Here is a 27,663-nt window from a genome sequence, read left to right on the forward strand (position 1 = left end):
TGAGGAAACTAAGCATTTAAGGAGTGTTGGTAAAATGTAAAAATTAGAATCTTGACTCAGAGATCAGAGTCTAAAAACATATATGTTTAAAAGAAATTTATGCTTTGGCTTTAGGAAATCTGTATGGGCACTGATATCTTTCATTAAGGAAATCAGAAGTTGTTTTGGCCTTAAGACTGTTTAGCCAGAGTGATTTAAATGAGCTCCCAGATGATAAAGAGAAATCCTCCATTGTGGAAATGCCTTGGAAGATTTTATGAAACTTTATTGCTCCAGTTTCATGTATGTCAGGGGTTTAGATCCATACTTCAATAATGAGATTTCCCATTATACATAACTTATCCAGGAATCTGTTCTTAAGTGAAGAAATGAGCTAGAAATTCCAAGGAAAGATTTTTTTCTTGAAGTAGGATTTTACTCTGCATTCTTATTCTCCCTTATCACCCCCAATTATATTCATCTTTTGTTTGACAGGTTTTATAATGTGGATCTTATTTTTTTTTTTTTACCCTTTCTGCAGGTTCTTGGTGAGATTCAGGAAATTGTGAAAACAGGGCTGTGGGTAGGCGATTGTTTCATTTATACAAGTTCTGTCAACAGATTAAATTATTATGTCGGAGGAGAAATAGTCACCATTGCTCACTTGGACAGGTAGCTGAGTATCTTTTTGCCTTTGTGTTAAGCATCATGAATTTAAAAGCATGCTCTTTAAACAAAACCTGTTGCCGGCTTATAGCAATGATAGGCCTAATTTTTCAGTGTTGGTAGTTTTAGTAGGTTGGCTATTGTTAATAATATTGCATTAATCAAATGGAAGGATTCTGGGCAAGAGGCACACATTTACGTATAAATATAATACAGCAGGTGTTTTTTGTGTGTGAGTGCGTGCGCTTAATCTGGGCTTATTTCTGAATTAGTTTTTGTTTTTACTGTAGGACAATGTATCTCCTGGGCTATATTCCTAAAGACAACAGGCTTTATCTGGGGGATAAAGAACTGAACATCGTTAGCTACTCCCTGCTCGTTTCAGTGCTGGAATACCAGACTGCTGTCATGAGAAGGGACTTTAGCATGGCTGATAAGGTCCTCCCTACCATTCCAAAAGAACAGAGGACAAGAGTTGCACACTTTTTGGAAAAGCAAGTAAGAAAAATTTTTCTTTGTTTTTTAAAACCAGTTGATTTGAAAAAATATTAGTATGGATTTGGAAAAATTTTATTTTTCAATTGACACTGATTTCCTTATGTAAATTGAATTTCTCCTGTAAGTTTAAACCATGTTAGAGCATATTGTTCACTCTCCCTATATTCTTCCCTCTCCTTTCTCAGTGTCCTTAGTACCCCTTTTAAATGTTGAAGGTGATTAGTAGTAGTCTTTTTCTATAGACTTCTTTTCCATGCTATTAATATTTTCATTTCTAATTTTCCCTATCCCATTTGCCTTCTTCCTAATGAAGTATTTTTAAATGAGTTATATCTGTACTTTTGAAAAAGCATAAAATAAGTTCTGCAAGGGTTAAGAATCTTTATCTAGTCATTTAATGAGTTCATTTAACACATACATTCACTTAATTGCATGAGCACTTAACATTGAACCACTGTTCTAGCAGGGCATGGAGTTGACATTTTAGTATTTTCAAGTCTTTGTCCTTGGGCTAGTTGTACAGAGAAGCTCCTTAATCACTCTAGGAGCCAAGTAGGAGAAAGGAAGGCTTAGAGTCTCAACATTTAGTATTTCACTTAGACTCTGTATCCATTCCCATAATCTCCTGTTTTCCACTTGATATTTCTTTCTCCAAGTGTGTTGAGTATCCCCTAGACCTTCTAGTGTACCCACTTACCCTCTCCAAAGAATAAACCTGCCTTATACAGCTTCTTCTTTGGATAGTTTCTATATTCCTGGTTTAGGATTTGTTTTCTCTAGTGTTCTAAGTGTGTGTGTACTTGTCCACCATCTTTCCAACTTCCAAAATTTTGTTGCAAATATTTCCTTTCCCTTCCTGTGTGTTCTTCGGAGTTTATGCCTTTAAAAAAAAAAAAAAAAAATCACTTTAGTGTCATTTTAGTGGAGATTGGGGGGGAAATAAAAGTGCGTGTATTTATTTAGTCCACCTCATCCCATCTGTTTTGCCCTTGCCTTATCTGACCAGTTCCATAAATCTTCTGTCTTCCACTCTTGTATTTTATGTTTACCTCAATGCTGGTAAAGAAAAAAAAGTAATTCAAATTATTCAGAATGCCTTATTTATATTGTACTCATGAATGAATGGGAGGCAGGGAGCTTGTTTTAGCTGGGAAGTTAAAACATTTCAGATCCAATGATAAAGCCATGTCTGAAGTCAGACAGAACTCAGAAAGCTGTTCATGTTTTTCGTCTTGACTACCCGTCAGTCTGATGAAACATTAAACTAGCCCTGAGCTCTTTGTCTAACATGACACATCCCTAGAGCTGAAGTACTAGCCCATAGGGTAGACCCCATCAGTACTCTTTGTCTTGGGGGAGAAGCTAATTTAGTGATGATAATGAACCAGAAAACCAGTTGTTGTGGAGTCCATTCTGACTCATGGCAAGCCCACGTGTGTTAGAGTAGAACTGTGCTCCATAGGGTTTTGAGTGGCTGATTTTTTAGAAGTAGAGGCCCCTGGGTGGTACAAACAGTTAACACACTGGGCTGCTAACCAAAAGGTTGGAGGTTCAGGTCCACCCAGAGATGCCTTGGAAGAAAGGCCAGATGACATTTCCTTTTATGTTACATTTCTAATTTTGGTTGTTGTTTTATCCATCTAGCATTGGCCAGCTTCAATTATCTTAGAAAACAGGCATTGTATGACAGACTGTTAGTCTGCGGGGTTTGTTCTCGTATCAGTTATATCTCATATCGGTTTAATGACTCCTTAATTTTTCTCTGGAGCCCCTGTGGCACAGTGGTTAAGAACTTGGCTGCTAACCAAAAGGTCGGCAGTTCAAATCCACTAGCTACCCCTTGGAAACTCAATGGGCAGTTCCACTCTGTCCTGTAGGGTTGCAATGAGTCAGAAATCGACTTGATGGCAACAGTTTTAAAAAATTTTTTGACTTCTCATTAAAGAGAAGTTAAGGAGTGGAGTTTCTATGTCAGCAGGGTATTTTTTGTTTGTGAGGGAAATGAGTGATGAGCTCTGTGCGTGCATGCTTGTGTATGTATGCTATGTATTTGCACCACACACATTTTTGTATAAATACATACACATTTTTTAAATGTATTTAGGGCTTCAAGCAGCAAGCTCTTACAGTATCCACAGATCCTGAGCATCGCTTTGAGCTTGCTCTTCAGCTGGGAGAGTTAAAAATTGCATACCAATTGGCAGTGGAAGCAGAGGTACGTATTAATTCATGATTTTTCATAAGTGATGGAAAAGGTCAGCAGGTATTTCTCTGCATGTGGTTTTTTGTTTTGTTATTAAAGTTTTCTGACGTGCAAATTAGTGACCCATTTTGGTGAGGTTATTGTCTCTGGTCTTCTTTAAATATGCATGCTAATCTTTGGATAAATTAAATGGATTATACTGTAGATGATCTTAGCACTCTAATTTGTTTAAGTGTTTTCAATATCTTACATGAGATCTACTTTGGAATAGATGGAAAGATGTAAGACTAGTGAAGAAACTAGTCTGGAAACTCTAGAGTGCAGACATAGCAGTAATATGTTAGTATCTCAAACTAAACAGAAAGATGTCGGTTTTAAAAAAGGGTTCTGACATTTTAAAACTTTAATGTCATTTTTCTGATCTTTGTATATTGAGAGTTCCCAATTGTGGTTTAAGTCTAGTGTTTACTGGTAAATTCGTTTCAGATGTGCATAATTAATTTAAGCTATGTTAAAATCCAATGTACAGCATTTTAGTTGATTTCTGAGAGGCTACAAGTGACAGTATTTTTTACTGTTAAATATTTAAGGACATAAACAATTCCCTACTTTTTAAAAAAAAATAGTACAAATTACCCATTAAAATATTTAAAAGAAAAAAAAATTTTTTTTTAATTACCGTAACGAGCCCTGGTGGTGCAGTGGTGAAGAGCTCAGGCTGTTCGAAAGGTTGGCTGTTCGAATCCACCAGCCTCTCCTTGGAAACACTAGAGGGCCATTCTACTGTCCTGCAGTGTCACTATGAGTTGGAATCGACTCGACGGCAATGGGTTTTTTTAAAAAATTACCTTAAAACTCCAGCTAGATAGTTCTACTGTTTTACTGTATAATTTCAAATAAAAATACAATGGGTTGATAATGATTATTCATGCATCATTAAAATGGATTTTTGTGTTTGAATTAATGTTCAGATTAACAGAATTACATTAATATTGGCAATTTAAATATACCCAACGGTACTTGGTAACTCTTTCTTACAGTCAGAACAGAAGTGGAAACAACTTGCTGAGCTTGCCATTAGTAAATGTCAGTTTGGCCTAGCCCAGGAGTGCCTGCACCATGCACAGGATTACGGGGGTCTTTTGCTTTTGGCCACCGCCTCTGGAAATGCTAGTATGGTGAACAAGCTAGCAGAGGGTGCAGAGCGAGATGGCAAGAATAATGTGGCATTCATGAGCTACTTCTTACAGGGCAAGTAAGTATTAACCCAAAGTCTAAAAGCGGTATGCATATAGTAATTAAAAGCAATTTCTACTTTGAGGATGGATTTTGGAATGTGCGGAATGAACCCTGAGAGAGAATGGATAGATGGTTAAGTGGTGCTGAGTAGTGGGAGCAGAGGGCAGTGCTACTTTGTTGGTGCTCACCTTCAGCAAGGGATGCTTTTAGCATGTTTGATCTAAACTTTGACGCAAACTGGCTCTTCAGGGAGGCTCAAGTGGAAGAAATGGTAAACCTCTTTCTCAACAGCCCTGTCACTTAAAAGCTGAGACAGCTATTATTTTATGAAGGCAAGAAGCTACTGTGCTGCCCCAGTTGGCACCTGAATGACAGGTGATCTTACGCAAGATAATTTGATACATAGTTCAGTGTATGTATGTGAATGTATTTATAAATTTATATGTGTGTACAAATGGGTCTATTATTCCTTATTCATAATTTAAAAATCCAGAAATAATCTGATAAATTTTTTGTAACTCTGATGGTAAAAACTGACCTGAACTCTGAGGTACCGTTATTAGATGTTTTTATCCCATTTGATGTCTTATCCTATTTAGTATCCATGTGTTATTGCAGAAATAGTAATGTGATTTCTGTATGATGCTGGGGCTGTTAGGCATTGTTTTACCTTTCTAAAATATAAAGCATTCTGAATTCAGAAACACATGGCTGTATTTTTATTATTATCCACATTATAAAACAAAGAAAAAGCAAATTAAAAAGCTATAGGAAAAAATGATACTTGTGATATTTTCCTTCTGGATTGTCTGGCTTACTCCATGCTGGAGACACTGTCCTAGATATTTCTACTTGTGAAACTGTTTCAGGGTGCGTTATATCCTGAAGCTTAAAATTTGCTAATTTAACCTGCCTTAACTTGTCTTGAAAAGCCCCTTTAGATTATTTTTAGGAGTTGTGAAAACAAGGTAGACTGAAAATGGTCACAAAAGATACCTTATCCCTTAAAACCTCATTGATAATGTAACACATCGTGATAAGTTGATGCTCAGTGACAGAAATGGGGTGGGGGTGTGGGGGGGAGGGGGTATTGACTTTGCAGTACTAAACCCACATTTCTTAAATGTGTTAAGTGCCATCATTAGTGTTTCTTCTTGGTAATAGTAGCTCTCATTTTTAATCTGTAGGCTTGATGCTTGCCTAGAACTCCTGATTAGAACTGGACGACTGCCAGAAGCCGCCTTCCTGGCCCGAACCTACCTACCAAGTCAGGTTTCAAGGTACAGCTTTTAATTTTAAGGAGAGATGTTTCAATTAAAAACAGCACAGACTTATTTAGTCTCTCTTTGGTTCCATGATACCTATAGGGTAGTGAAACTCTGGAGGGAGAATCTCTCAAAAGTCAATCAGAAAGCTGCAGAATCCCTTGCTGATCCAACAGAGTATGAAAACCTTTTCCCTGGATTAAAAGAAGCCTTTGTGGTTGAAGAATGGGTGAAGGAAACCCATGCTGATCTGTGGCCAGCCAAACAGTACCCACTAGTCACGGTGAGTGGTTGGAGTGCCAGGCTTCATTTAGTGTGACTCCAAGTGCATTCACATCATCAGGTTTTGAACAAGGTTAAATGCATTCTTGTTGGGTTAAGAGCCAATATCTGGGATTCAGGGAAAATTCACAGATTAACTGTGATTTCAGAATATTTCATTTCATCATTGCCTTACTCTCTGATAGCCAAATGAAGAAAGAAATGTTATGGAAGAGGCAAAAGGCTTTCAGCCCTCAAGAGCTGTAGCCCAACAGGTCAGTAGAATACTGCATGTGAACTTAATATAACTTCAAATGTGTTGGTTTTAATTACCATCTCCCACTTTCTAATCCTGACTATTCTTCCCTTGGGGAGAAATTTCAAATTCCTGAAAAAATTTGTTTGTCTTCATATGTATGTCCACTTGGGACTTCAGGAACTTGATGGGAAGCCTGCCTCTCCTCCAGTGATACTGGCCTCCCACACAGCCAACAAAGAAGAAAAGGTAGGTCAGATACCATACCCAAACCTCCTGTTGAACCACATCCCACCCATTCTCTTCACACATTCACATGGATGTCTGAAGGGTGTGCAGGTCTCCGGCTAGTCAAATGATGAGATCAGTTCCAGAGCAGAGGCTTTGAAATGGGAAGATGCCCTTTTGACTGAATATTAAATTTTCAGTTCTCATTTTGGATTCATGAACCACAGATAAATTTTCTTTAATATAGTACTATGTAATTGCCCTCTTTTCTTTGCAGAGTTTACTTGAACTGGAAGTAGATTTGGATAATTTGGAATTAGAAGATATTGACACAACAGATATTAATCTGGATGAAGATATTTTAGATGACTGAACTTAATGTTTTCCATTTACCTGACTAAACAGATTGATGTTGATCTTCACCCTGACCACAGTGCTTTGGACTATGAAAAACTCCTTAGATTTTTATATTTAGAAGCTGTGGACCACTGACCGGGAACAGAATACCTTCCTTGTCGAAAGCAGTTTTATGTGTAGCATTTAAATCACCATGTTTTCCTTGTTAACCAAAACGGACATGGGCTTTGATTTTTTTCACTGTCAGACTGTATCTCATAAAATCTTTTCAATCAATGAAGATGCTTCAGAGTTTTGTTTCTAAATGATGAAAATAGGCTTCTGGTTTTGGCCTGTAACACTGGTTGAGGCTGCTAAGCCAAAATTATACCTCACATAGGGATCACCCCACATTCTCTTTTCTTTGAACAGCTAAATTTGCATTTTCAAATATTATCAATCACATCTTTCTTAGGACTGAATATCCATGTTGTTTTGCATTTTCAAATATTATCAATCACATCTTTCTTAGGACTGAATATCCATGTTGTAATTCTCTAAACCCCTTTTCTTGATCTCCTCACATCATCCCCTCAGCCTACACAGCTTGGCTGGCATGGGTTCTTATGCCTTGCCCTGATTTTGTCTATTAGCTGCTGTCTCTATAATCAGGGTCTGAAACTCCATCTCCTGAGGCACTGTCTAAACTACCTATTGGCCTATTTGCTAACACAGAAAGGCACAGTACTTGGTTTTTTTACTGTATGCTCATCTAACATGATTAGAGAGAAATTCCTACCTAGGCACTCAAATGTATTTCTCAATTATTCCCTTGTAGCCTAGGAAGGTGAGTAGGGTTACACATTTTTCTCTGTAGTTCTGTTAAAGGCGCCATCCAGAACTTAAAACAACTCTGGAAAAATACAAATCAGTACCTTTTAATCCAGACATTTTGAAACATTTGGTCAATATTAACAAAGAAATCTTGTTACTAATTAGTAAAATGAAATTTACTTAAAGATACTTTCAGGAAGCTGCAGAATGGTTAATGAATGCATCTTGATATGTCTGCAGTATTAATTCTATATATGCTCCCATCTGTGCTTCAGTTTTTGCAAAGACCTGTTTAAATTAAAAAAAAAAAAAAAAAATTCTCAGGCAATAGAACATACACTATTTATAAAGTTTTCAGTTCTGAAACATTTCTATAATAACAAAAGTCCCAGTTTTAAAAAGTCTTCTAGGTTTCACAGTAATTATCAAATAATAAACATACTACCATAGAAAAACAGCATCCAACCAATACAGTTCAATACTCATTTGAAATCCCAGAACTGCCCTAATATGGCTCTTTTAGCCTGTTTTCAGAAAAAAATCAAGAAAACATTAGGTTTGAGAAAAATCAGCATTAGAACTAGAAAACCAATTTTTTACTTTAATGAGTTTTCTCCAAAAGCACTTTGCTTCATCTGGCTTATTACAGAAAATCAGAATTAGTACTATAGTTTCTGTCTACTACTCCTCGGGTATCATCAGTGTCACTTATTCATTAGAAAGCCTTAGAACTGCTGTTGCAATACACAAAAAAAATATTACTGGGATAGAAGCCAGTTCCACAAAACCATGCCTATTCTGAGCATTAAGAGAGATGAAGTTTTACAGTGAAATCCTCTCCCTAAAAAAAAAAAATCTCAATTCTCAACGTTTACAGAGAGATCTGTGTGAGCCCATGGTTTTGGGAAGTATGCAATTTCAAAATGACAGCACAACTAAGGCTTGGAATACACAAGCACCACCGTTTCTGACACCTGCTCGTTTCCCCCATAAGAATGTGACCACTAGTGAGCCAGGCTTTACACAGGAAGAACAGGAAACTTGACCACCTCTGATGCTGCTCGGACCTGCCAGCGCTCCAGGAATGAGGGTGCTGCTGCCCCCACCACCCTATCAGAACTTCTCTGGACTCCAGCTGCAGAAGCACTACCTGCTTCACTGTACACTTTCCCCACCCCACCCCGTCTATTTCTGTTGTCCAGGCTGAAGAAAGATGGAGGTGCATGTTTTTAAGACCATAAATGTTCTGTATTCACAAATTCTGTATAAACCAAACCCATTGCCATTGAGTTGATTCCAGCTGATAGTGATCCTATAGGACAGAATACAACTGCCCCATAGGTTTCTAAGGAGCAGCTGGTAGATTTTAATTGCTGACCTTTGGTTAGCTGCCAGGCTCTTAGCCACTATGCTAAATAGGACTGGCTTCTGAATTCTGCCTAACTTAATTACCACCCAACAGCCAATATGAAAAAAAGACCCTTTACCTTAATTAAGTTTAATCCCTCAGCAGCCTGCTCTTTGGCCTCTTGAGCTGACTGGCCTTCTGGATGAACCATGTGATACAGCTGGACCAGGCTGGTGGCGTCATCAACTCTGAGAAAGGCCAGGTTAAAAAAAAAAAAAAACTTTCTGCTTTATATTTTCAAAAGCATTTTCAGAGAAACTGGTTAGTCTAGGACTCACACCAACTCAATGATGCAGGTACGGCAGGCCTCACTGTAGACAGTGCCCAACTTATGAAAGGGAATACATTACAAATGTGACTTTTTTTTTGGAGATGGGGCATCATTTTCTCATAGAAACAGTATTCTGAATGGTAGATGATTTCTAGATCAGCCTACTTCTCCAGCATGTGTAGAATAATCCTACTCAGAGAGTAGAAATATACCTTTACCCCACATAAGCAAGAGGTTGGGGGATGCTCAAAGTGACTTGCCTTTGGGTGCATTAGCAGTGACATCTCCAGCAAAAAAAAAAAAAAATCAATATTCTGACTTGGTGGATAAATACCTCAGATGCCTCTACAAGAAGCCGCCTAGGACTCCAAGGAAAGACTCCCAGGCCACTGAAATATTCACAGGAACCCATTAGTTAAATATCAGCATCTCAGTGAAGCAAATTTGAAATTATACTCATTCAAGGAAGGAACCCTTGTGGCGCAGTGGTTAAGAACTCAGCTGCTAACCAAAAGGTCAGCAGTTCAAATCTACCAGCTGCTCCTTGGAAACCCTAAGGGGCAGTTCTACTCTGTCTCATAGGGTCGCTGTAAGTCGGAATCAGCTTGACAACAGGTCTGGTTTTAGTTTTTTAGACAGAAGGAAACTCCAGTTCCACTTCAGCAGTTCGTCTAAATTTAGTGTCACACAACTACCTATAATGAACAAAAATTCAATTTTTAAGGTATGTACCTTCCTACCATTTGCTACTTCAAAGCCTGGGAATATACAAAAGTAATCCTTCCAAAATGCTTCTGCTTTTGAGGCTCTGCTATATATCCTTATTTAGTAAGCTACCATAGGAGTGACAGTTGAAGAGAGGCTAGTTCAGTGCTCCCCCAGCTGTCACTCTTTGGCCTTCCCCGCTTTCCTATTTCCTGAGCTGGGGGATAAAGAGTGGGACGGCAAAGGCAGTAGATGAAGAATTGCTTAAGCCATATTGACCTTAGAGAAATGCTCTGGGCTCAGCGCAAGGTCTGTCTACCTGAAATGCCATGTCCTGGGAGAGGTGAGACACCAGAGCTGCTTGCATGTAAACCCTTGTGGGGGGAGGGGGGGAGACATCCTAAAATATTCATGACAAATCTGTTGTTATAATCTAACAAAGCCCAATAAACATGGAAACAAAATATCCCCCAAATAAAAGCTAAAAATAATCCTCTTCAGAGTTAAGGCACATGGCCCTGTAAATAATTTAACGGGGTTTCTACATGTTAGAATCTTGTTCAGGGCTTCATTAGGTTCATTTTAAAGTATATGGCTACACTGCAGTGAACAATTTAGCCTCACACCAAAACCCATATTTGAAATTGAGAGCAAATTACATTTTCAAAAAGATTTTTAAAGGATCTCAATTCAAAACCAACAGTGGGACATGAGTCTAGCCTGGGCTCCATGCAGTACGGAAATGCACCCCCTACTCAAGCCTATGATTTGCAGCAAGCTCAGCGTCTAGTTCATACTACCACAGGAAAGGCTGTGTGTTTATTCAAACCTCCCCCTCAGTATGCAAATGAACCACTTCAAATGTAACCCTTATATGTGATGAGTAATCCTAGTATCACATATTAATAAAAAAAAATTAATAATACATCTCGATAAAGACCTTTAATTTTCAAAAATAACACATTTCTGTGCTCTTCTAATTTGTTACAAAAATCTTTTTACAATAAAATAATTTCAGAATGATTACATTTGGGAAACTTTCTAAGTAGAAAGTTTGTTCACAGAAGATGTCATTGCTAATGCACACAAAAGCAAGTCACAGTGAGCATCCTCAGGCCCACCAGCTCCCTGCTTACTGTGGGCTGAAGGTTTTACCCCCTGGACTGGATTACACTGCATGTGCCGGTGAAGTGGGCTGGTCTGGAAATCATTTCTATGAAAAGTAATGCCCCATCTCCAAATGTGGGCTGCATTTCTTGAACAATGTCTGTAGGACCTTCTAGTTCTAAAACGCCTTACCTTTATGGATATGGCTCAGATTACCGTAGGGTACTCCGTGAGTCCGTTATTCTCCTAACTGTGAAGGCAGCAATAATCACTTAACCCTGTTTCTGTATTTCACTTTGGAGTCAAGAGTCCTTATAAAGCTGACTTTCTTACTACGGCCATGCTGGTTTTTTCCCTGTCACTGGCCTTCCTAGCCCCACTGATAGGAAGATGCTCAAAACAATTTTCTCTTCAGTTTTATTACAAGATGTAAAAGTGCAGTATTATTTCAGCTAGACACCTGAGAGCACACCAACTTGCATACTAAAAGTACAACAGACATCTCTGTTTCATACTATGTTGGGAAAAAAAAACTCAATGCCTTAAAAATTTTGCAAAAGCAAGAGATATCAAAAGCAAAAGGGTATTCATAAATTAAATGATGACTTTTGCTGAAAAGTTCTAGAAACAATTCTACCAAAAAACAAAGTTGTCTGTCTACTTCCTTACATTTCCTATTTAATCCCACTCTGAGTACTTGGTAAATTCTGCATGCATTGTTGAGCCCAGGGATAAATATCCAGGGTGTATAGTACAGAACTAAAGTCACTCCTTCAAGGAATCTAGCCCTGTTACGGTAACACAAAATTAAAGACTGAGAAACTAGATTATGCTTGAAGAAAACACCTACGTACAAACTGAAGTAAGTGAAAACTTTTAAGCTATCACTAGATAATCCACTGTTTTCACAGGAAAAATAACGTAGCTTACATATGGGTTTACTGTTATGGCAACAAGAATTATTCCTTTACTTACTAGGATCATACTTACAAATCTCTCTGAATCTGGTCAATCAGCAAGCCATCGATCTTTTTCTCATTTATGAAATACCAAGCCATTCCACCGAAGTGTCTTGTTGAACGTAAAAGGTCGTATTTTCCGTGTTTATCTATATCTTCATAGGTCTGATGATGAATCTAAGCACATAAAATGCAATTCTTCAGAAACATGAAAATTAAAAACAATGAGCATCATTCATTACTCGATGTGATGGTTAAGACTGTGTGTCAACTTGGCTGAGCCACAATTCTCAGTGTTTTTATGTGATCACGCCCATGACTGAATCTGCTGTGAGTAGCAATCAGTTGAAAGGGAGTTTCCTTGGGGGTGTGGGCTGGATCCAAATATAAACAGATGTGACTTTTTTGCACACTCTGGATCCTGTGCTGTCTGCTGTTCGTCTGACCTCTGCAAATTTAGGAATTCATCGATCTTCACAGGCGGAGAGCGGGAGCCCTGCTCTCCTGCCTGCCAATCTTGGGTTTTGCCAGCCCCTGCGGCTACGTGAATTGAGAGAAGCCTCTATCCTGATACCCGGACTTGGGATATTTCAGCCTCTTCAATTGCATGAGCTGTTTATTTGATATAAATCTCTCTCTATATATATTTATATGCTTTACTGGTTTTGCTTCTCTAGAGAACGCAACTTAAGACACTCAATATACACTTGCTAGCATAAGTGCTGCCCAAGAAAGTACCAGTAAAACCTGGTCTACTTAAAGCCTCCTCCACTACCGTTAATCAATAGCTATGATTTAGACCAATCCTTGTACAACTCACCGTATGTGGGAAGGAGGATTCTACTACGAATGAAGAGTTTGTCTAAATGATAGCACATCTGTGCTTTTCCACTGTAGAAGTGTATAGTGGCCTAGAGCAAGTTATGACAAACATTTATTGACATATCAATTATTTTTCTGCCACCAAGCACTATTTATTAAGCACATATCACATACCTATAACCCATTGCCATGGAGGTGATTCTGGCTCATAGGAACTCTCTGTTATCTAGTGCTGCTATAACAGAAATCCCCCACGTGTCTGTCAGTTTGTTGTATCGTGGGGGTTTGCGTGTTGCTGTGATGCTGGAAGCTATGCCACTGGTATTCAGATACCAGCAGGGTCACCCATGGAGGACAGGTTTCAGCTGAGCTTCCAGACTAAGACTAGGAAGAAGGACCCAGCAGTCTACTTCTGAAAAGCATTAGCCAGTGAAAACCTTATGAATAGCAGCGGAACGCTGTCCGACACAGTGCTGGAAGATGAACCCCCCAGGTTGGAAGGCACGCAAAAGATGACTGGAGAAGAGCTGCCTCCTCAAAGTAGAGTCAACCTTAATGACGTGGATGGAGTAAAGCTTTTGGGACCTTCGTTTGCTGACGTGGTACAATTCAAAATGAGACAAAACAGCTGCAAACATCCATTAATAATCGGAACCTGGAATGTACAAAGTATGAATCTAGGAAAATTGGAAATCGTCAAAATTGAAATGGAATGCATAAACATCAATATCCTAGACATTAGTGAGCTGAAATGGACTGGTATTGGCATTTTGAATCAGACAATCATATAGTCTATACTATGATGGGAATGACAACTTGAAGAGGAATGGTGTTGCATTCATTGTCAAAAAGAATGTTTGAAGATCTATCCTGAGGTACAATGCTGTCCATGATAGGATAATATCCATACGCCTACAAGGAAGACTAGTTGATACAACTATTATTCAAATCTACGCACCAACCACTAGGGCCAAGATGAAGAAATAGAAGATTTTTATCAGCTGCTGCAGTCTGAAATTGATTGAACATGCAATCAAGATGTATTGATAATTACTGGCAACTGGAATGCGAAAATTGGAAATGAAGGATTAGTAGTTGGAAAATATGGCCTTGGTGATAGAAACAATGCCGGAGATCAAATGATAGAATTTTGCAAGATCAACGACTTCTTCATTGCAAATACCTTCTTTCACCAACATAAACAGCGACTATATACATGGACTTCGCCAGATGGAACACACAGAAATCAAACTGACTACATCTGTGGAAAGAGACGATGGAAAAGCTCGATATCATCAGTCAGAACAAGGCCAGGGGCCAACTGTGGAACAGACCATCAATTGCTCACATGCAAGTAAAAGCTCAAACTGAAGAAAATCAGCGCAAGTCCACGAGAGCCAAAATATGACCTTGAGTATATCCCACCTGAATTTAGAGATCATCTCAAGAATGGATTTGACGCATTGAGCACTAATGACCAAAGACCAGACGAGTTGTGGAATGACATCAAGGTCATCATCCATGAAGAAAGTAAGAGGTCACTGAAAAGACAGGAAAGAAAGAAAAGACCAACATGAATGTCAGAGGAGACTCTGAAACTTGATCTTGAACATCGAGTAGCTAAACAAAAAGGAAGAATTGATGAAGTAGAAGAACTGAATGGAAGATTTCAAAGGGCAGCTTGAGAAGACAAAGTATTATAAAGACACGTGCAAAGAGATGGAAAACCAAAAGGGGAGAACATGCTTGGCGTTTCTCAAGCTGAAAGAACTGAAGAAAAAATTCAAGCCTCGAGTTGCAATAGTGAAGGATTCTATGGGGAAAATATTAAATGATGCAGGAAGCATCAAAAGAAGATGGAGAAATACACAGAGTCATTGTAACAAAAAGAATTAGTCAATGTTCAACCATTTCAAGAGGTGACACATGATCAGGAACCCATGGTACTGAAGGAAGAAGTCCAAGCTGCTCTGAAGGCACTGGCAAAAAACAAGGCTCCAGGAATTGATGAAATATCAATTGAGATGTTTCGACAAACAGGTGCAGTGCTGGTGGTGCTCACTCATCTATGCCAAGAAATATGGGAGACAGATTCTTGGCCAACTGACTGGAAGAGATCCATATTTATGCCTATTCCCAAGAAAGATGATCCAACCAAATGTGGAAATTATAGAACGATATCAATATCACACGTAAGCAAAATTTTGCTGAAGATCATTCAAAAACAGCTGCAGCAGCGTATCAACAGGGAACTGCCAGGAATTCAGGCCAGTTTTAGAAGAGGATGTGGAGCCAAGGGGTATCATTGCTGACGTCAGATGGATCCTGGCTGAAAGCAGAGAATACCGGAAGAATGTTTACCTGTGTTTTATTGACTATGCAAAGGCATGCAACTGTGTGGATCATAACAAACTATGGATAACATTGCAAAGAATGGGAATTCCAGAACACTTAATCATGCTCCTGAGGAACCTTTACATAGATCAAGAGGCAGTTATTCGGACAGAACAAGGGGATACTGATTGGTTTAAAGTCAGGAAAGGTGTGCGTCAGGGTTGTATTCTTTCACCATACCTATTCAATCTGTATGCTGAGCAAATAATCCAAGAAACTGGACTATATGAAGAAGAACGGGGCATCAGGATTGGAGGAACTCATTAGCAACCTGCGTTATATAGATGATACAGCCCTGCTTGCTGTAAGTGAAGAGGACTTGAAGCACTTACTAATGAAGCTCAAAGACCGCAGCCTTCAGTATGGATTGCACCTCAACATAAAGAAAACAAAAAAATCCTCACAACTGGACCAACGAGCCACATCATGATAAACAGAAAAGACTGAAGTTGTCGAGGATTTCTTTTTACCTGGATCCACCATCAACAGCCATGGAAGCAGCAGTCAAGAAATCAAAAGACACATTTGCATTGGGTAAATCTGCTGCAAAGAACCTCTTCAAAGTGTTGACGAGCAAAGATATCACCTTGAAGACTAAGGTGCGCCTGACCCAAGCCATGATATTTTTCAATCGCATCATATGCACGTGAAAGCTGGACAACGAATAAGGAAGACTGAAGAAGAACTGACGCCTTTGAATTGTGGTGTTGGCGAAGAATATTGAATATACCATGGACTGCCAAAAGAACGAACAAACCTGTCTTGGAAGAAGTACAACCAGAATGCTGCTTAGAAGCAAGGATGGTGAGACTGCATCTTACATACTTTGGACATGTTGTCAGGAGGGATCAGTCCCTGGAGAAGGACATCATGCTTGGTAAAGTACAGGGTCAGTGGAAAAGAGGAAGACCCTCAACAAGGTGGACTGACACAGTGGCTGCAACAATGAGCTCAAGCGTAACAACGATTGTAAAGATGGCTCAGGACCAGGCATTGTTTCGTTCTGTTGTGCACAGAGTCGCTAGGAGTCAGAACCGACTTGATGGCACCTAACAACAACATAACCGAAATACCACAAGCGGATGACTTCAACAAAGAGAAATTTATTCTCTCACAGTCTAGGAGGCTGGAAGTCCAAATTCAGGGTGCCAGCTCCAGGTGAAGGCTTTCTGTTGGCTCTGAAGGAAGGTCCTTATCATCAGTCTTCCCCTGGTCTAGAAGCTTCTCAGGCACAGGGACCTCAGATCCAAAGGAGGCACTCTGTTCCTGGCACTACTTTCCTGGTGGTAGGAAGTCCCCCTCTCTCTCTGCTCCCTTCTCTCTTTTATATCTCTAAAGAGACTGACTTAAAACACAACCTAATCTTGTAGATTCAGTCCTGCCTCATTAACATAACTGCTGATAATCCCACTGTCTTAGTCACCTAGCGTTGCTATAACAGAAATACCAAAAGCAGATGTCTTTAACAAAGAGAAATTTATTCTCTCTCAGTCTAGGAGGGCAGAAGTTCCAAATCAGGGTGCCAGCTTCATGAAAGACTTCCTCTGTCAGCTCTGAGGGAAGGTCCTTGTCAATCCTTCCCTGGTCTAGGAGCTTCTCAGGTACAGGGACTTCAGATCCAAAGGAGACACTCTGCTCCTGGCACTACTTTCCTGGTGGTATGAGGTCCCCATGTCTCTCTGTTTACTTCTTTTATATCTCAAAAGTAATTGGCTTAAAACACAATCTAATCTTGTAGATTGAGTCCTGCCTCATTAATATAACTGCCTTGAATCTCACCTCATTAACATCATAGAGGTAGGATTTACAACACATAAGAAAATCACAGCAGATAACAAAATGGTGGACAATCACACAATACTGGGAATCATGGCCTAGCCATGCTGACACTTTGCGGGGACACAATTCAATCCTTGACACCACCTCATTAACATCCTAAAGCTAGAATTTACAACACATAGGTAAATCACATTAGATGACAAAATGGTGGACAATCACACAATACTGGGAATCATGGACTAGCGAAGTTGACGCACATTTTTGGGGAGACACAATTCAATCCATAACATTCTACCCTTCGGCCCCCCAAAATTCATGTCTTTGCCACATGTAAAACACATTCACCCCATCATATCATCCCAAAGTCTTAAGTCAACTCCAAATCTAAAATCTCATCTGCAAAATTCCTCTTCATCTATGAAATCTAGAATACAAGTTATCTACTTCCAAAGTGCAATGGTGGAACAGACACGAAGTAGACATTTCCATTACAAATGGAAGAAACTGGAGGGAAAGAAGGGATAACTGGCACTAAGTCAGCCGAACACATTACATTAGCTCTCGAAGCTTGAAAATAACCCTCTCTTATCTGAGACCAAATGGCAATGCCTTGCCCTCCAGATTCTGGGTGTTGGCCACACTCTCAGGATTCTGGGTGGAGGTTCCTTGGCCCAGGGCTTCTGTGCTGTCTTCTAGGCCCAACAGAATGGCATCTCTGCTCTCTCACATTTGAGTGGCCCCGTTCTCCTAGACAATCTGAGTGATGACTCCGTCCTTTGAGACCCTAGAGGTCGTGGACCTACCCTCTGAGGAAGGTAGCTCTGCTTCCTGTGTTCCTTGTCTCTTCAGCTTCTGCTTCCTGGTCCCTTGGCCTCTCGGCCCTTGGGCTTCACCACCTGTGCCTGCCCTGGTGGGGCAAGTATTCCAAAGCTCTTTAGCTCCACCAATAAGTGCCTAGAGGCACCACACGCCACCAGTAAACTTGGGTTGGAAGGCTCTCAACTCTCTTGCTCCGTAGGCTGGCAAGCCTACCTCCACAAATAAGTGCTCAGAGGTATCCCACTCTGCCAGGAAGTCTCCTGCCCAAGGCACTAGGCTCTCTTGCTCCGTGAGTCCGCTCCAGTACTGTCTTGTGCTGGTCTCCTGGTTCTGCTGCTGCCCTTTCTCTGCTGCTGCTTCTTGCTGTCTGCGCTATCTCCAGTGTTAACAGCCCTCCTCACTTCCTTCTGAGTCCTCACCAGAATTGTCTTTGATGTCAATAATTCCACTCTCTTCAAGGCAATCTAAAAAAACCCATCGCCGTCGGGTTAAATGCAACTGATAGCGACCCTAATGGACAGTGTAGAACTGCCCCACAGGGTTTCCAAGGAGTGCCTGGTAGATTTGAATTGCCAACCTTTTGGTTAGCTGCCATAGCTCTTAACCGCTATGCCACCAGGGTTTCCCAAGGCAATCTAGGCTTTTACCATTAGGCACTTTAAAGCTCTTCCAGCCTCTATCCATTCACAGTTTCAAAACTGCTTCCACATTTTAGGTATCTGTTAGAGCAGCACCCCACTATTATGGTACCAAATTCTGTCTTAGCTATCTAGTGCTGCTGTAACAGAAGTACCACAAGTAGATGGCTTTGACAAAGAGAAATTTATTCTCTCATAGCTCAGGAGGCTAGAAATCCAAAATCAGGGTGTCAGCTCCAGGGGAAGACTTTCTCTCTCTGTCAGCTCTGAAGGAAGGTCCTTGTCATCAATCTTCCCCAGTCTAGGAGCTTCTCAGGCATGGGGACCTTGGATCCAAAGGGCACGCTCTGCTCCTGGCACTACTTTCCTGGTGGTAGGAGGGCCCTCTGTTTCTCTGCTCCTTTTTTTCTTTTATATCTTTAAAGAGATTGACTTAGGACACAACTTAATTTTGTAGATTAAGTCCTGCCTCATTAACATAACTGCCGCTAATCCTAACTCATTAACATCATAGAGGTATGATTTATAACACATAGGAAAATCACATCAGATAACAAAATGATGAACAATCACACAATACTGGGAATCATGGACTAGCCAAGTTGACACATATTTTTTGGGGGGACATAATTCAATCCGTAACAGTGACCCTATAGGACAAAGTAGAAGTACCCCACAAGGTTTCCAAGGCTGTACTCTTTATGGAAGCACACTGCCCCATCTTTCTCTTGAAGAGTGGCTGGTGAGTTTGAACTGCTGTCCTTTTGGTTAGTGACTGAGTGCTTAACCACTGTGCCACCAGAGCTCCTTTCACATACATATAGACCACTGGAAATAATGGACTACCATTATTAGGCCACTCCTCCTCCCCTCCTCCATTCCATCGACTATCCCCATTCCATCTTATTAACTGGTATGTTCCTTCAATTCTCCCTCCAGATTGATCTTCCTAAAGGAGGGCTCTGATCAGGGCATTCCTCTGTTAAAAAGCTCTCAAAGGTCTGATGTATAAAGTCCAGATTTCTTAGCCTAACATCTGAGGTTACCTGTGACGTGGTCCCACACACCCTTCCAGTTTAACCTTAAACAACTCCTCTACATGTACACTGCATGTACAAGCATATAGAATAATTGGCCATTTCTCAAACATACTATGTTATTTCCTGCCTGCTGCTCACACTGTTCCCTCTACTTGAAATCCTCTCCTCACTGAACTCCATCTGCCATGATGTTCCCTGCCCTTCTAGAACCCTCTCAAGGCCCCTATGAAGACTTTCCTAAGAGCACTTTATAACCTTTTCTCAGCACCTAACATTTTAGGCCTAAGGTTATAATGAGCTTGACGGCAACAGGTAAACTTTTCTCCCACCCTTCCCCACAATCTTTTCTGGACTGCAAGCTTTTACATACAGAACAGCCTATCCTACTCCTCTTCATAGCATCACCTATACTACCCAGGATAATACCTTATACATAAACAAAAAACCAAACCCAGCGCCGTCGAGTCAATTCCGACTCATAGCGACCCTACAGGACAAAGCGGAACTGCCCCATAGAGTTTCCAAGGGGCGCCTGGCAGATTCGAACTGCCAACCCTTTGGTTAGCAGCCGTAGCACTTAAGGACTACGCCACCAGGTTATACATACAAACTACTAAATGAGTACTTATTGAACTGATTTACAAAATACACACACTGCATTTTGACAAATTTTAGTAAACATGTTCGTTACTACATGGTAAGTAAAAAGAGAATGGACTTTGCCATTAAGTCTGGGACTTAACTCTACCACTTACTAGCTGTGCAAATGTCAGCAAGCTACTTAACTCTCTAAGTTTAACTTCCTTCATCTAAAGATGAACAACAACTCAAAGGTTGTTGTGAGGGTCAAATACGTATCAGATACATAAACCAAAAAACCCACTGCCGTCGAGTCGATTCTGACTCACAGCAACCCTATAGGGCAGAGCAGAACTGCCCCATAGAGTTTCCAAGGAGCACCTGACGGATTCGAACCGCCGCCTCTTGGTTAGCAGCTGTAGCACTTAACCAGTATGCCACCAGGGTTTCCATCAGATACGTATCAGATACGTATCAGGTACTAGATAGGTGTTCAAGTATTTCCCTTCACTTCCCCATGTATCAATGGTTATAACCAAGTTCACTGTGCTAGATTAAAAAATCTTACTCATATCCATACTTAAGCTAATGCTTTAGAAAAAACTGTAAAATATACTCACCTTAATATACTCAGCAGAATCTGGCTCAAACTGGGCAATGCAGAGATTGAGGACGTCAGCATGCCGGTCCTGACTGTACATGGTCTAAAATCAGATAGCAGTGTTGCAATTAGATGAGAAGAACACGGACGTGCAGTACCTGCCCTGATGCCACAACAGGCTCACCCACCCACATACACACCACATCTACACCCATCTACAAGTGTACGGAAAAACCATGGATGGACTTTGTAATTGTCACACGTGGATTCAAATCCCAGCTAAGCCAATTACAAGAGATATAGCTCTAGTCAGGTTACTCATTAGAAACGTCCATCTGTATTTATCAACAGAAAATGCCCAACAGCGCCAGAGTCAACAGGTTCAACAAAGAAACCATCGCCACTGACTCTGATATAGGAAACCGAAGTCACCTTACCTTAACATTTTCTTCCTTGAAAATTATTGGTGTCAAAATTCTACGACCTTCTTTTGGGAAATAAATTTGAATCATCCGATCCCGTTCTTCCCAAGAGGCTTTGCGTAGTGTGCCACTTGGTTCTCTGACGACAATAAAACGCTCCTGAAATATGAAACATAATCAAGGATGAATTTGTGAGGACTTATTTTTAGTTCTGGTGCCCCACTAAGCACCATTATAAGAATAATGTCAACAACTGGGAAATGTAAAATGCAATCATGCACAGATGATGTCAATGGCACTTTTAAAAACCTCAAAGACTGGGCAAGGTTTGATAGTTCCTTCACTAATCACTGTGTGTGTCTAACAATCAGAAATCTAGAATGAAAGTATTAAGTACTGACTATGATGCTAATGTGGGCTCAATACATAAAATTATTCAACTAAAAAAACCTTATCTGAGGCTCATCTAAATCCATTTTAGAGGAAAGAAGTACAGTAAGAGCTTTTCAAATTGTTCCACTTCCTCATCCCAAAGTCTCATCTAAATAGATTTTTATTACTTTATGATCTGCTTTTAGTCTTTGGGATAAAACAGACAAAATTAAATGTGTAGTCTTAATTCTATACATCTCTATGATTTTTCATACTGGCATTAGACATAGATGTGTCAGAGAGACTACTGGTCCACATGCTTCTGACCTCTTCACTCTTCTAACTGTCAACTCCCAGGCCACGTCTGTACCAGTCAACTGGCAATTAACCACGTGCGACATTCCTGACACCTCTCAGCTGTTGTTATGTAACTGGAAAATGGCAGAAACTGTGGATTACAATTCTTCTTCCAATGCCCAGAGTGACTTACATAGAGCCTTGCACGTAACACATAACTGATACACATCTGATTAATGTTTAAATTAACCAGATGGCAGGACTCTCAACTTTTCAGAGATGTAAGTGCCTCTAAATATATTCTGAGGATGTTAAAATCAAAACTTTTATTAAGTACTGTAAATTGAATACAAGGAAAAAAAAAAGTAGATGCCAAAATAACACAATTATTTCTGAAAAGAATTTTGGTAATTTGAGAAATCTGAATTCCAAGTTCTTTTCTCCCTTTAAGGTTATGAAATGCTACCATAACCAGCCTTCATAGCACTGCAAACATTTATTAAAGCACATAAATTCTAATTTAGATTACAACTCTTATGAACTCTGCTCACTGTCATGTATGCAAATGGCTGGTGTACAGACATGAACACAGTTTGAATCATGTCTTCCAACCACATGTCAAAAGACATTAATATGGGGGTGGTCCTTCTCCCAAGCCCAACAATATGTAGTATTCCATCACATGTTATGGGGCTGAATTATAAACTACTTCTACTCTTTTTACTTTTTAAAGGCTGAAGTAGAAAACCAGTATCATATTTCTAAAACGCTGGAGTGTTATTTTTGAGTTGGCAATCAAGGTAAGTGGAGCTAGAAAATAAAAACTACAAAAGCAGCAGCAGTGCTGTCTGAAAATTATTTGGGAGAACATATGCCATTCTTACTGCAAATTCTGGAAAGTAAAAGTCCTTTGCGAAGTCTGGGATTTTTTGGCATCAAGAATTAATTCACATGAAAGAAACACTCCAGCTCTCAAAAAGATACAACTAAGAGAGTCGCTAAACGCTTAGGTAGGAATCTCCCTTATCGCAATGCCCTGAAGATTCTTTCTACTTATGGTTTTAGGGTGTGTGCGCCTGTTTGTCTGTATAGCCCTTGTTCTGTCTCAGCACACCTATCTCTTCCTTTGTAGTCAATTTGTAATATACTGTGTCCACAGTCTGTAGGGAATGGTAACAGGACAATATGGGTAGGGCTGGCCTGCATTCCTCTGCCTACTTATATTAAAACTTCCAGAAAGATCTCATTCAGTCACGGGAATTCTGGTTTGGAAGCATCGGAGAAAGCCAAGTAACAGGATGTTAACCCTCAATCCTCAGACCCATCTCCACAAAGTATTTCAAACAAAGATCAATTTGCTACTAGACATACTCACCCGGTGTGGTATGTTATACGATATATCAGTAAACACGTATTTGGCTGTTACTGTTCCTTCCAAAATCTTATCTTCAGCTAACACATCATTTATTGGTGCTCGCTCTTCCAGAACTGGTGGCATTTTTAATTGTACTTTAGCTGCCTCAACTGCCTGTCTTGTAGCCTAATGAAATAAAATATTTCTTAAAGAAAGCCACAAGGTTACAGAACCAAAAGGATCATACGACAAAAGCAGATATTAATCAAACATGCTAAACTCTGCAAAGAGAAAACACTGCAGTCACAAATCACTGGGTGAAAAGCCAGACTTGGACTCCTGGTCCCTGGCCTTTGCCTCTGTGGTGTAGCTGAGAGCACCTGTGCAGGAGCAACTGTGAACAAACCAGCAAAAGCATGCACCTGAGACAGAGCCAGGCTCCAAAAGTTGCTTGAAATAAAAAAAGGATTGCATTTACCAGGTGCTTACTGTGCCAGATGTTCCAAATATTCTGAATGTATTTGCTCATTTAATGCCCATACTACCCTATAAAATAAGTGCTAAAAATAGAAGCACACAGATGTTAAGTAAATTACTATGAAGTTGCAGTACTAGGACTTGACTAGGCAGCTCAACCTCGGAGCTCATGCTCTTAACCACTGACTACAGCGCTTCCCATCCTCTTAACAGTGGTTACCTCTTGGGGGGTGAAAAGGGGACTTTCACTCTTCATGTGATGTTGCTGTTGTGTGTTGTACAGTTGATTCCAACTCATAGTGACCCTACAGGACAGAGCAGAACTGCCCCATAGGATTTCCAAGGCAGAATGTCACATCTTAACTGCTGACCTTTCAGTTAGCAGCCAAGCACTTAAGACCTGTGCCACTAGGGCTCCTTTTTCCTGTGATATACTATTGAACATTTCGATTTTCTGCTATGACTCTAAATTACTTTTGAATTAGAAAATAAGGGCAATAATGCTTCATATATTCTTACAGCAAAGCATTTCCCACAACACACTCAGTAATTATGGCTACAGGAGGTCTCTGGTGTCTGCTTAGCAGGATCTCATGATTGCACCAAACTCTTCAGCCCCAAAGAAGCTCACAGCAATGTTTCTCTGGGAACGAAGCTGGAGAAGGCAAGGGCAAGAATGCTCAAGCTAGTTTTGGAGCAAAGAGGAGGCTCTGCTTGGATACCCTGACCTGACCTTTGTGCCCCAGTCTGCCTAATTCTGGCACGTTCCCTGCTCTTCTCTGCCTGCCTACTCTCAAATTTCTTCTCAGTTCTGTGCCTGGTACTTCCCCTCACTAGTGCCTATGGAAGAGTAGTTATGGCCATCTGAAGAGCCTCTGGAAATCTTGTTTAAAACGTCAAGAAAGGTATTCTACCAACATTCCTACATTCACATACCTCTTCCAACTGTGCCTGGGTCATCAGCTTATAGGTTGGGGGCTTCAGTTTTTGCAGAGCTGGCTTAAAAATCTTCTGCAAATTCAAACCGGTCATCTTGATGAGTATGCTTTGGACTTCCTCATCCATAAATGTACGTTTCTGGATCTCTGAGTTACCACATGCTGCTAAAATGGATTTTAGTAAATAAGAAGCTGTCACAAACGACAAGCCAACAAGACCTCTAAATAGAAAAGTAAATTAATAATAAAGGCTACTGTCCAAATGTCTACCTCAGCATTAAATCTACGATTCACTCATTCATTTAAAATTTACTGAGCATCCACTGTGATGAGAAGAAACATAAACCACCAAAACCCACTGCTGTCTAGTCAATTCCGACTCATAGCGACTCTAAAGGACAGAGTAGAACTGCCCTGTAGAGTTTCCAAGGAGCGCCTGGCGGATTCAAACTGCCGACCTCTTGGTTAACAGCCATAGCACTTAACCACTACGCCACCACGGTTTCCAGGAGAAACATAGTTTCTGCCAAAAAGGCACTTCAAGTCCAGTAAGGGAAGTAACAGAAAAATTGCTATAAGAAGAAGCTACTATTTACAGTGTCTCCTATGTGCCAGGTATCACTATACATCTTCAGGAACGCTAACAACCCACAAATTAGGTATGACTATGCCAATTTTATAAATGAGGGTTCTGAGGCCTGTCCAAGGACAACTAGTACATTAATTCTGCCTCCAAAATGAGTTTCCAAACTACCTGTGTTCAGTTTCACTTCTGGGCCTTTGCCCATGCTGTTCCCTCTGCTTGCAATGTTTCTTGCTTCCTCCTATGGTTAACCAGGTCACGATTTTGGTCATGTTTTCTAGGAAGTCTCCCTAAGCCTTCCAAGCTAGGCTGGGTGCCCCTCCTATGTGCGTCCCATAAAGCTCAGGTCACGCTGTACTGCCACCTCCGCACTGGGCCAAGAACTTCCTCTAGGAAAAGCCATGCCAGTCTTAGTTTGGTTATCTTCTAATTCTAGCATGGTGGTTTGCAAAGAGCGGAGCTCAGGAACTGTTGGCTGAGTGAGTGAATGAATGAACGAACAACGAACGCGGACGCAGTACAGAAGAGAACCGGCTGAGTCTGAGGACGCGCTGCGGAAAGAGCCGCGGGAGCCGCAGCGCGGTTCTTGTCAGTAGAAGATTGTAGGTCTCCTAAGAGGCCATCCCAGTGGATACGGGGGGGGGGGGGGGGGTGTCACTTACCAGCCTCAGAAGCGAGCCGGCGGCATGGCGACCCCGCCCCGCAGGGCCCGGGCAGCGGCTGCAGTAGGGTGCTGGGCCGCGTTCGGGCACAGAAAAAGAACCGCTCCGCGCCCCGAGAACAGGTCAGGTGCCTCCACGACGCTCGTGTTCTGAACGCTGCCATGATCATCCGGGGCCGGAAACGCCTGAGAGCAACTTCCGGGTTGGTAGCGGGTTCTATGGCATTCTGGGAAATGTAGTCTGAGGGAGGAGAAGGAAGGAAGAGATGTGGCTCCTGGGTCTTTTATATAAAAAAAAAAAAAAAAATTTTTTTTTTTTTTTTTTGGTCTTTTATAGTTTCTTCCAAATAGCTTGTTCACGTGTAGAGGTATTTGTGCCCTTCCTTAAACATGGAGCTAGAATTAAGATTGCACCCTTTTCTTTATATACTTTTTTTTTCCTGGGCTATTTCATTCGTGCCTACGGTTCTGAATAAATTTCGGCCTCCTGCCCAAATCTTTCCTCTCAGTTCCAGGCACAGATGCCCTCTCCCTGCCCAGCCTGTCTCCTGATTCTGAGCCCTGAACACCAGCACCATCCTCATCCTGTATTAACCCACACATCTTATTCCCTGTCTCAGCACCTTACTCCTTTCCTTCATAGCCCCTTTCACAGTTTGTGATTATTTTGATTACTATATATTTGCGGCTTATTTTTCTCACCCCATGAGCGCAGTAAGTTTTTCTGCCTATTTTATTAGAATATCACCTACCCTGGTACATCTACATGCACAGAAAACGTTCACTGAATAAATGTTGATTGAATGATTAGATCTGTTACATTCTTTCCTAGCTGTCCCAAGTGTGCGTGTGTTATCCTTTTCTAGACTAGAGTGATAGATGGCCACGTGGCTTTCTGAAGATGATCTTCAGAAGAGCTTTTACAGAATTATAAGCTGTGTCAGTTAAAGTTCTCTGGTTGCAAGCGACAGAAATCATCCCTGACTAAAACAGAGGTGGAAGTTATTGGAAGGCTGTTCAGTAGCTCACAAAGTTAAAGGAAAAGCTAAATAGCCAAGCTTCAGGAAGGACTTGAAGGAAGTAACTCCAGGGCCCCAGAGGGAGAAACTCATGAGAAATCTCTCCAAGAGGCTGTGTCAGAATTACTTGGTTTCCACTAACTACATGCTTCCCATAAAATTCAAGTCACTGGTCAGAGGCTGATTGGCTTCCCTGTGGGGTCCATTTCACCCCTGGGGCATGGGGCAGATGGCCTTTGATTGACAGTCCCTGGACAACCTGGCTGTGGCTAGTGAAAGGACTTACCAGATCATATCTAGGAGAAAAATCACCAGCTCTGTGGAGCAACAATGGTTTTCTACTGTTTGTTAAAAAAAAGTATACCAAACCAAACCAAACCCTGACTCATAGCGACCCTATAGGACAGGGTAGAACTGCCCCATAGGATTCGAAGGGTGTAAATCTTTACAGAAGGAGACTGCTATATCTTTCTCTCACAGACCAGCTGGTGGGTTCCAACTACTGACCTTTAGGTTAGCAACCAAGCACTTAACCACTGCGCCACCAGGGTCTTAATTACCCAGCTATCAATAACTTTACAGGACCTGGTCTTTCATTACCCTAAAGGGATTGGAATTTTGACCTGGGCTTTTAGAATTCTTCAAGATGGGGA

At 40.8% G+C, this 27,663-nt stretch overlaps 2 protein-coding genes across 6 annotated transcripts in view; one reads left to right on the forward strand and one right to left on the reverse strand.

Annotated features, from left to right (window-relative positions):
• The window catches only part of COPB2 (COPI coat complex subunit beta 2), a 58,155-nt gene extending 50,923 nt beyond the window's left edge, over positions 1–7,232 (forward strand). The window contains exons 14-22 of the mRNA XM_010599483.3: positions 521–651; positions 936–1,143; positions 3,248–3,358; positions 4,387–4,601; positions 5,773–5,865; positions 5,953–6,133; positions 6,318–6,386; positions 6,548–6,616; positions 6,873–7,232. Coding sequence (XP_010597785.1) covers positions 521–651; positions 936–1,143; positions 3,248–3,358; positions 4,387–4,601; positions 5,773–5,865; positions 5,953–6,133; positions 6,318–6,386; positions 6,548–6,616; positions 6,873–6,968 — 1,173 coding nt within the window. The 3' untranslated portion in view covers positions 6,969–7,232. The remainder of the gene's footprint in view (positions 1–520; positions 652–935; positions 1,144–3,247; positions 3,359–4,386; positions 4,602–5,772; positions 5,866–5,952; positions 6,134–6,317; positions 6,387–6,547; positions 6,617–6,872) is intronic.
• On the reverse strand, positions 490–26,182 carry MRPS22 (mitochondrial ribosomal protein S22). Of its 5 annotated transcripts, XM_064277245.1 has the most exons (9): positions 25,993–26,181; positions 24,746–24,912; positions 23,354–23,518; positions 21,325–21,468; positions 20,907–20,990; positions 12,247–12,392; positions 9,253–9,361; positions 7,946–8,053; positions 490–2,023 (listed from the first exon to the last, which is right to left on the reverse strand). In XM_064277245.1, exons 1-8 carry the CDS (start codon positions 26,159–26,161, stop codon positions 7,958–7,960), a joined length of 1,080 nt encoding a protein of 359 aa, XP_064133315.1. In that variant the 5' UTR covers positions 26,162–26,181; the 3' UTR covers positions 490–2,023; positions 7,946–7,957. The 5 variants fall into 5 exon arrangements, 4 of the variants coding, with proteins under 4 accessions (XP_064133315.1, XP_064133316.1, XP_023394563.1 ...); XR_010319489.1 differs by lacking the exon at positions 9,253–9,361 and having other exon boundaries at positions 25,993–26,182; XM_064277246.1 differs by lacking the exon at positions 490–2,023 and having other exon boundaries at positions 7,854–8,053; positions 24,746–24,909.
• Positions 26,183–27,663: the final 1,481 nt, after the last annotated feature.

Source organism: Loxodonta africana, chromosome 26 (genome assembly GCF_030014295.1).
Source record: "Loxodonta africana isolate mLoxAfr1 chromosome 26, mLoxAfr1.hap2, whole genome shotgun sequence".
Taxonomy (NCBI): Eukaryota; Metazoa; Chordata; class Mammalia; order Proboscidea; family Elephantidae; genus Loxodonta; species Loxodonta africana.